General features: G+C 42.4%; 2 protein-coding genes across 6 annotated transcripts in view; one reads left to right on the top strand and one right to left on the bottom strand.

Moving 5' to 3' along the window:
* Positions 1–4,480, top strand: part of LOC104808106 (camelliol C synthase-like) — a 4,742-nt gene extending 262 nt beyond the window's left edge. Inside the window, exons 2-18 of one of the 2 annotated variants that reach the window (XM_010533640.2) lie at positions 17–85; positions 220–405; positions 978–1,067; positions 1,166–1,363; positions 1,432–1,516; positions 1,786–1,952; positions 2,035–2,226; positions 2,316–2,429; positions 2,547–2,666; positions 2,775–2,897; positions 2,982–3,080; positions 3,182–3,238; positions 3,333–3,523; positions 3,610–3,787; positions 3,894–3,974; positions 4,084–4,167; positions 4,260–4,480. In XM_010533640.2, coding sequence (XP_010531942.1) covers positions 17–85; positions 220–405; positions 978–1,067; positions 1,166–1,363; positions 1,432–1,516; positions 1,786–1,952; positions 2,035–2,226; positions 2,316–2,429; positions 2,547–2,666; positions 2,775–2,897; positions 2,982–3,080; positions 3,182–3,238; positions 3,333–3,523; positions 3,610–3,787; positions 3,894–3,974; positions 4,084–4,167; positions 4,260–4,373 — 2,148 coding nt within the window. In that variant the 3' untranslated portion in view covers positions 4,374–4,480. Of the gene's footprint in view, positions 1–16; positions 86–219; positions 406–434; positions 887–977; positions 1,068–1,165; positions 1,364–1,431; positions 1,517–1,785; positions 1,953–2,034; positions 2,227–2,315; positions 2,430–2,546; positions 2,667–2,774; positions 2,898–2,981; positions 3,081–3,181; positions 3,239–3,332; positions 3,524–3,609; positions 3,788–3,893; positions 3,975–4,083; positions 4,168–4,259 lie in introns of those variants that run through there. The other variant, XM_019201960.1, reaches the window with a different exon arrangement.
* LOC104808107 (pyrophosphate-energized membrane proton pump 2-like) overlaps positions 4,369–9,083 on the bottom strand; it is a 6,525-nt gene continuing 1,810 nt past the window's right edge. For 2 of the 4 annotated variants that reach the window (XM_010533641.1, XM_010533642.2), the window contains exons 5-17: positions 9,003–9,083; positions 8,768–8,927; positions 8,556–8,688; positions 7,888–8,060; positions 7,583–7,703; positions 6,852–7,039; positions 6,237–6,674; positions 5,968–6,132; positions 5,720–5,875; positions 5,526–5,637; positions 5,233–5,452; positions 5,018–5,120; positions 4,369–4,648 (exon numbers count right to left, since the gene is read on the bottom strand). In XM_010533641.1, the coding sequence (XP_010531943.1) occupies positions 5,021–5,120; positions 5,233–5,452; positions 5,526–5,637; positions 5,720–5,875; positions 5,968–6,132; positions 6,237–6,674; positions 6,852–7,039; positions 7,583–7,703; positions 7,888–8,060; positions 8,556–8,688; positions 8,768–8,927; positions 9,003–9,083 (2,047 nt within the window). In that variant the 3' untranslated portion in view covers positions 4,369–4,648; positions 5,018–5,020. Of the gene's footprint in view, positions 4,654–5,017; positions 5,121–5,232; positions 5,453–5,525; positions 5,638–5,719; positions 5,876–5,967; positions 6,133–6,236; positions 6,675–6,851; positions 7,040–7,582; positions 7,704–7,887; positions 8,061–8,555; positions 8,689–8,767; positions 8,928–9,002 lie in introns of all 4 variants that reach the window. The other 2 variants (XM_010533643.1, XM_010533644.1) reach the window with 2 other exon arrangements.

Here is a 9,083-nt window from a genome sequence, read left to right as displayed (position 1 = left end):
GGCCGCCGTGGAAGAGGCTCGCCGGAGATTCTACCAGAACCGGCCTAGGGTTAAAGCAAGTAGTGATCTCCTGTGGCGAATGCAAGTATGTGTCTTTCCTCCTCCATTGATTAATTTCCATGATTCTTTGTAACCCAAGAATTCGTAAGGGCCACGTTTAGACAAAGTTAACAGTAGAGGGCCCAATTTCATGCGACGAGAAATAAAATGTGATGACAGTTTCTGAAGGAGAGGAAGTTGGAGCAACTGATACCGCCGGTGAAGGTCGGAGACGCCGAGAAGATAACGCATGTAAAGCTGACCAATGCGTTACGGAGAGGTGTCCATTTCTTCTCGGCGTTGCAGTCCGACGACGGCCACTGGCCGGCCGAAAACGCCGGCCCTTTGTTCTTCCTCCCGCCTTTGGTACGTGTTTTTCGTCAGCTTTCACTCTCGTTCTTTGTATTGGCGTTATGGTTTCTTTAGTTGCAGGGGAGAGAGAGAGGGAGAAGAACTATGAGATTGAATGGCAAATGATTGTGATTTTTAGTGTTCTTGTAAGTGGAATGCTTGAAAGGAATAGTAAAAGTGAGATTTTTAGTTACGTTTCTGTAAAGGCGGAATTTTTCGTCTAAAAACGGCGTCTGCATCGCCCGAAACTTCAGTATGTATACACCAAGTTCAACTGAAATGATTTCTACCGGTTTCGAACTCAGGTGTAGTTCCCAGTTCTTTCAACTTCTTCATCTGCTTGTTCTCCAAGCATCTTTGAATTTTGTATTAGTTTGAAGGTGAGATGGTGAAATTCTGACAAAATCATAAGAACTAGTATTCAGATTCTTCCCCTCCATCGCTGACGAACGACGAAATCTCAGTGAAGTGAGATACATCATTGGAAAAGCCGAATGTCAGCCCGAGACCATAAGCAGTCACTTGATTCAATTTTACAAGTTTTGGAATAAACATATGAACTTGTGTCTCTTCCTGATCATGTGCAGGTGTTCTGTCTGTACATCACAGGGCATCTTGACAACGTATTCACTGCAGAGCATCGTAAAGAAGTCCTCCGCTACATCTACTGCCACCAGGTACTGTATTCCATTAGTCTCCACCAGCAACGTGCATCATCAACGCTAGGATATGTATTCTCCCTCGCCGTGCTTGATATGTACTTTCATATTACTAGAACGAAGATGGCGGCTGGGGATTACACATTGAAAGTCACAGCACGATGTTCTGCACTTCTCTGAATTACATATGCATGCGTATACTTGGAGAAGGCCCTGATGGGGGACAAGAAAATGCGTGCAAACGTGCCCGACAATGGATTCTTGATCACGGTGGTGTCACGTTCATACCCTCTTGGGGGAAAACTTGGCTTTCGGTAAATATTCAGACACCTGTTGATCCTGGGAATGAAAGGAGATCTTAACTATCTTACACTGTTTGTAGATTCTCGGTGTCTTTGAATGGTCTGGATGCAATCCCATGCCTCCAGAATTTTGGATCCTACCTGCTTTTCTTCCTTTCCATCCAGGTTTGTTTCGTTAACATCTTCAATTCAAGTTGCTTCAACAAATTTGGAAGAAGTTGCTTCAATAATCGAGTATTGCTGTGATTTGATCCCAAAAATGATGGAGAAGAGTAAGTGATTGTCCAACACAAAGTGTTCTTCTTTTGTTCTCTGAGTTGAACATTAAAAAGAAAATGAGTGTGGTTCAGCAATATGTTCTTTCCCTCTCTGATTTGAAATTGTGATTTCTCATGCGGCATTTGGTTTTGATATGATTTAACTGATAACTGCAGCAAAGATGTGGTGCTACTGCCGGATGGTTTACATGCCAATGTCATATCTCTATGGGCGGAGATTTGTTGGTCCATTGACACCTCTTGTCCTGCAACTGCGCCAAGAGCTGTACTTACAGCCCTACGAAAAAATCAACTGGACGAAAGCACGCTGTCTTTGTGCAAAGGTAATCTTTGGTCGGTTTTCTTCTTTACAAGTTTCTTTCCTGGAAGAGGCAGTGAAAGGTATTCCCTCTTTTTAACCTGTAGGAAGACACGTACTATCCGCACCCTTTGGTTCAAGATCTGATTTGGGACTGTCTTTATGTCTTTGGGGAGCCATTCCTTACAAACTGGCCCTTTAACAAGCTTCTTAGGGAGAAGGCTCTTAAGGTGGTAATGGAACACATACACTATGAAGACGAGAACAGCTGTTATATCACCATCGGATGTGTTGAAAAGGTATAGCATAGGTAGCCCCCCTTGAGCAAAGTGACACCGGAATGCATCAGTCCTTTGAAATGTATCTTTGAGGTTTTTACTCTTTTAAGGTGCTGTGCATGCTTGCTTGTTGGGTGGAAGACCCGAATGGAGATTGTTTCAAGAAGCATCTTGCTAGAATACCCGATTACTTATGGGTTGCAGAAGATGGGATGAAAATGCAGGTATCTAGGATGGTCAAATCCAATTTTCGTTTAACGTTAACGTCGATTCCGTAGGGAAGATGAACAGCAAACGGGTAGATAGAAAACTTTTTTTTAACGTGTCATGGTTTTGTGCAGAGCTTTGGGAGTCAATTATGGGACACAGGGTTTGCAATTCAAGCGTTACTCGCCAGTAATCTCTCCAATGAAGTATCAAATGTACTCAAGAGAGGACACGATTTCATAAAGAAATCTCAGGTTTATCGTCCCTTTCATTCGCTGATTTCTACGAGTCCCCGAGTGAGTAGTACTCTCCGCCTAACGATTGAAACGTGTCTCCCCAAATCGGAAAAAATGCTCTGAAAGGTCAGAGATAACCCGACGGGCGACTTCAAGGGGATGTATCGTCACATTTCAAGAGGAGCATGGACCTTCTCCGATCAAGATCACGGATGGCAGGTTTCAGACTGTACTGCTGAAGGAATTAAGGTGATCTGATCTCAGCCATTGCAACACTTTACACTCTGCAAGTGTCGACAAGAATCACACCCTTACCTTCTTTTCTTGTCACAGTGTTGCCTGTTGCTATCCATGATGTCACCTGAAGTTGTAGGCCCGAAAATCGATCCCGAGAAACTATACGACTCTGTCAATATCCTACTGTCTTTACAGGTGGGAGTTACCATCCGTACCATCCGACTAATTTCTTTTACGAATAACAAGTTTTCAGGCCGTGGTAAGCAAACTTCATGAGCCCTAACTTGATGATGCAGAGTGAAAATGGAGGCGTGACGGCATGGGAGCCCGCCGGTGCACCCAAGTGGTTGGAAGTAAGAACCAAACAGATGGGAATTGTTTCAAAATGTTTATGGCCTCAGGAAAAGAAAAGATACCGTTCTCTTTCTTTCTTTCTTTATGTTCCAGTTGCTCAATCCTACGGAATTTTTTGCGGACATTGTGATCGAGCATGAGTACAATGAATGCTCTTCATCAGCAGTCCAGGCACTGCTTCTGTTCAAGCAGCTATACCCAGATCACAGGACAGAAGAGATCAATGCTTTCATCCAGAAAGCCGTCAAGTACATAGAAACAATTCAAATGGCCGACGGTTCATGGTAAGTTTACTGGTGTGTCCTTGGAATTGTTCTCGAGACAAAAAAAAAAACATTGTTTTAACATCTATCCTTCTTTCAATTCACAGGTACGGAAACTGGGGTGTTTGCTTCACGTACGGGACATGGTTTGCTCTCGGAGGCCTAGAAGCCGCTGGCAAGACTTACGACAACTGTCTTGCACTGCGAAAAGGCGTTCATTTCCTTCTCGAAACACAGAGAGGCAATGGCGGATGGGGAGAAAGCTACCTGTCTTGCCCCAGAAAGGTAATAACTGTATCAATTCCCGAGTCCCTCGGCTTCTTACGAGCAAAGATCAACGGCTTGGAGACAATATATATATATATATATATATACACGGTTTTCGATGCAGAGATACGTTCCATTGGAAGGAGAAAGATCAAACCTGGTGCAAACTTCCTGGGCTCTGATGGGTCTGCTTCATGCTGGACAGGTTCGAACATACTTACTGTCGTGAAAAACACTGACCACACTGTCTGAACTCTGAAAGTGGATGAATAATTCGGCCTCGAGACTAAAATTCTTCAGTTCTTACATCACAGGCCGAGAGAGATCAGGTTCCTCTCCACCGAGCCGCGAAACTAATCATCAATTCCCAGCTGGAGAACGGAGATTTCCCTCAGCAGGTAACGAAGAAACGAGTGGCAAAGACGTTATTAACAAAAGGTCACTCTAATGAATTCTCTGCAATCTGTTGCGTTTGATTTCATGACGGCAGGAAGTAACAGGAGTGTTCATGAAGAACTGCATGTTACACTACGCTTCTTACAGAAACATCTTCCCTCTGTGGGCTCTTTCTGAATATCGGAGGCGTGTTTCTTTTCCCATTTGAAAAAAAAAGTGTTATTGGACCTTCCAAAAATTTTGGACGCCATTGATTCTTTGTCTCAAACAGTACCATTTAAAAGGAAAACGAAATCGAATCCCTATACTTTTAAACTGTTTGGTCTAGTTGGGCATATAAAAATATCCGATTTGAACCGTGAATCAGGTACCCGAAAATTGGTATTCGTCTATCCACGAAAGAGCAGAGGTCCTGACGATGAGAACCTGATTTTCAAATCCATTTTAGAGATCTTTCTAAGCTTCTTGTGCCGACTGACCGGTCTGTCCTAAAAACAACACAGAGAATTGGTTTCAGATTATGTTTGTGGTCAGAAGATACTAAAAGCTGTGCAGAGAAGTTAAAGGGGTTTCCATGAAAGAGCATACAACATAGCTTCGTATATATTGTATTCAATGGAGTTTCAAGGACTGATTAAAGCATGAAATGTCATCGAGTGTGTTAAATATTGGTTCTAGACAAAAAGAGCTACCAAAGGGTGTCATCTAAAAACCTCATTTATTCATACCATCAAAACCCACCTCTTTCTCTCTCTCTATACATATATATATATGTATGTATGTGCACAAGACAACGATCTAAGGGCTCGGGGACGAGTTGGATAAGATCTGAAGGAGGACAGAGATGGATACCGTTCAAAGGAAGACAGGAGCCATGACAAGGGTGATGGTCGCAAGCATTTTGATGAGCACATGAAGTGACGGTCCTGCTGTGTCTTTGAATGGATCGCCCACACTGCCATTTCACCTCGAAACCCAAATATATCATGATCATAGTGAATGTCTTTTTCTTTTGAGGACTATGCATATATATATATATATAGAGAGAGAGAGAGAGAGGTGCATACGTATCACCGGTAACCGCTGCTTTGTGGGAATCGCTTCCTTTGCCTCCGAGAGCTCCAGTCTCTATGTATTTCTTCGCATTGTCCCAAGCGCCTCCCGCTGTGTTGAGGAAAAGAGCCATCAATATACCAGACACTGTCGCAAACATGAGCATGGCCGCTACTACTTTAGCCCCGAGAAGCGGATGTCCCGTGTAATATCCCAAAATCCGGAACATAAGACCTGGAGAGAGAACAAACAAATTATCATTAAACGTTTTCTTTCAATTCGAAAATTGAAATAGAACCAAACTTACCAACTACAATTGGTGAGCCTATAGCCAAAGCTCCAGGCTTTATCATTTCCCTCAAAGCTGCAGATGCAACAATTCCAACACAGCGACCGTAATCCGGCTTCTCCTTGTAGTCCTTGTCACAAAAAGTTTTGATATTGCAAAGTCACAGAGGGGAGGGATCAAATAAACAAAGAGGAGAAAAGAAATGGACTCACCATTATGCCAGGCCTCTCAATGAATTGTCTCCTTACTTCGTTGACGACCTCCTGGGCAGTTCGACCAACTGCTGAGCAAGCCCAAGCACTGAATAGGAAAATAAGCATAGAACCCAACAATCCACCGATGAAAACTTCTGGGATGGCGATATCAACCTGAAATCAGAGGACGAGCGTGTGAAGCGAAGCTGCTCGAACTAGGAAACGAAAGAATATAAGTCTTGGATAGGATATAGTAATTTCCTGACCTCTTTGAAAGATTCATGAGCAAAAGCTGAAACCTCATCCATATAGGCGCTAAAGAGAAGGAATGACGCAAGAGCAGCAGATCCAATGGCAAACCCTTTCGTCGTTGCTTTTGTGGTGTTCCCAACAGCATCTAGAATATCGGTGATCTCACGAACACTCTCTGGCTGCATAAGACATTAACTAATACGTTAGCTCGGGAAATAAAAAAAAAGGATGGACACACCTTTTGAACTGTTCAAAGTGATGTATGAAATCAGGCGACACATACTTGCTGGCTCATCTCAACGATTCCACCAGCATTATCGGCTATGGGGCCAAACATGTCCATAGTAAGAACATAAGCAGCAGTGCTTAGCATTCCCATTGTAGCTACAGCCGTGCCAAATAGACCGCCTGTAGGATTTCCAGTTTCATCCACCAGTCCCGAGGTATTACCCAACCAAAAAGCAGATATGATAGCTACACTTATAACCAGAACAGGAAGAGCCGTCGATTCCAGACCCAAGCTGACCCCAGCAATTATATTGGTTCCATGACCGGTGGAGCTAGCGAGAGCCAATGTTCGGACAGGCTCGTGCTTGTAGTCGGTATAATATTTGGATATCCAGACGAATACATAGGCTGTAACGATGCCAACCAACCCACACAAGGCAAAATTCAACCAAGCAGAAGGTGCTTGTTCGGTATATAGCAACCAGCGAGTGGACTACAAAACATAAGCAAAGCCATCAGAAGATATCAATGAATGCTCTCAAATTTGCAACCACAAAATTAGGGTTTCACTTGCTTAGAGATGCCTTTATGTGCATGTGCGCATAAAGGCGATAAAAAAGACTGCACACAACATGAACAACATGAGGTGGCATATGGTAGATTACATTACCACACCAAAAGTCAAAACAGCTAATATGATCGTCAAAGAATATCCTTTCTGAAGTACAACCATCGGATCTTCAATTGGGGCTTTAATGCTAGCATCACGTGTTCCCTTGATAGAAAGAATGCCGACTGAGGATATTACCAAGTCAAATGAATGAACAACTAAAGGGAATAGGATAAAGCCAGATGCATCTGCATAACAGGAAAGCATGGGTAAGCCATCTAGAATCAAGAAGCAGAAGAGGGTTCAGATTGTGCAAGCAATGAACTTAAAAAGTACATATCATATAACTCGATGTTCCCCTGTCTTCCTAGTTCCTACATGCCAATCTCAAACATCTTAATGCCAGACTGAGCGCAAATAGGCTTGGCCAGCAATTTTATGAGTAAAACTGAGCCCCCGTCAATTCCAAGTGATAGTAGACAACACTGAAAGTGGTTCTCGTCAATCCCGGATTAATGTATGCACAGAAACATACAAGAAGTTGAAAACAGCAAACACTTAACAAGCACCCTTCAAGAAAATATCCCAAATCCTAGCAAATGGAGACCAAATCCACTCATATAAGATTTATAATTACTGTGTAGCAGAAATACCAGGTCCGAATCCTGCTGCCTATCCTTTTCCACAAAATCAAATCAGAACTTGGAGCACAGTAGACGAAAAACTGGAATAACTTATACTAAAACGTTCCCTGTACAGAGAACTTTAGAAAATAGTGATGTATCACAGACCTTCGATTTTACACTTCTGAGCCATTGTTCCACCAAGTATCATTGCACTGATAATTTCAGCAGCTATACTTTCAAATAAGTCAGCACCTCGAGCAGCACAGTCCCCCACATTATCTCCAACCTGCAATATCATGAATTTTGAACCCAAGTGGTAAATAATACATGTGGAGTAAGTTTCTCAGCAGATTTGAAGTGTGCAACAAAAAATACTGAAGCACAAATATGATATACCGCAGTCAAGGATTTCCCCTCCATGTCAATGAAAACCCAAAAGAATAAAGATAAAAAAGGAAAACAACAAATACCAAATCAGCAATAACAGCAGGGTTTCGAGGATCATCTTCAGGAATACCCTGCTCTACTTTTCCGACCAGATCTGCTCCAACATCAGCGGCTTTAGTAAATATTCCACCCCCCAACTGAGCGAACAAGGCCACAAACGAAGCACCAAAACCATATCCAACAAGGAGAAGAGGCACTGCCAGAGGAAAATAAAAGCCAATCAGTAAATCTAACAGGTCTATCTCTTCTTGACAATATATCCGGCATCCTCAATGCAAAAGACTAGTCTAGTTGCCTACACAACTGGAATAGAGAAAATTCAAGAACAAACTCTGGAAATAAAACACGAAGGCAAAAATATCAGTAGACACTATGAACATGAAACATTTTGCAGCTAGCTTTTTGTGAGAATAACTTAACATTGTTGCACTGAAAGTCTGAAACATGACCACTCCATTATTTTCACAAGAGAATGATTATCAAAACACGCTAACCTACCACAACTCAATCATAATTACTTCACATCATAATACAACTAAGAATATACTGCCCATATATCACAGAAAATATGAACCCATTATTTTCGCAATAAATGTTTTGCTCTAAGCTCCCAATACACCAAAGCCCAGCAAAGTACACATTAGTTACGTAGAAGGAAAATATTCAAAGAAAACGGAAATTTTAGACTTACAATCAGTAACCTTCATCGAGCCCGGTGAATCCACACCCAGCCAAACATAAAATGTAGAATAAAGGATAGCTATACCAATCACAGCCATACCAACAACAACCAGGGCAGAGAATCCACCAGCACGAACTGCTATCTGCATTAAATCTGTCACTTAGCATTTTGAATGCATGAACATGTAGAGCTACGAATAATCCCTAGAACAAAAAATGAACCTGCAATGCCTCTCTGGCAGATCGTCTAGCTGCACTGGAGACCCGCACATTAGCACGGACTGATACCCACATCCCAACATAACCTGCAATACCCGAACATAGAGCCCCCAAAAGAAATGCAGCCACAGTAATATATGCAGACATTGCCCTAGAACAGAAACTAAACCAAGTAAGACCAGTTACAACAGCATAAAAGGTAGAACAAAATCTTTTGTACGTAATCAAGTGTTTTCACCTTCCTAAACCAGAAGATTCTTGCTGAGGGGTTGTGTTACGGAACAAGTATATGCAAAGAATCACAAAAGCTAGCAGGAAT

Source organism: Tarenaya hassleriana, unplaced genomic scaffold (genome assembly GCF_000463585.1).
Source record: "Tarenaya hassleriana unplaced genomic scaffold, ASM46358v1 Cleome14, whole genome shotgun sequence".
Classification (NCBI taxonomy): Eukaryota; Viridiplantae; Streptophyta; class Magnoliopsida; order Brassicales; family Cleomaceae; genus Tarenaya; species Tarenaya hassleriana.
The sequence above is the reverse complement of the archived record's forward strand: the minus strand, read 5'-3'. Positions and strand labels throughout refer to the sequence as shown.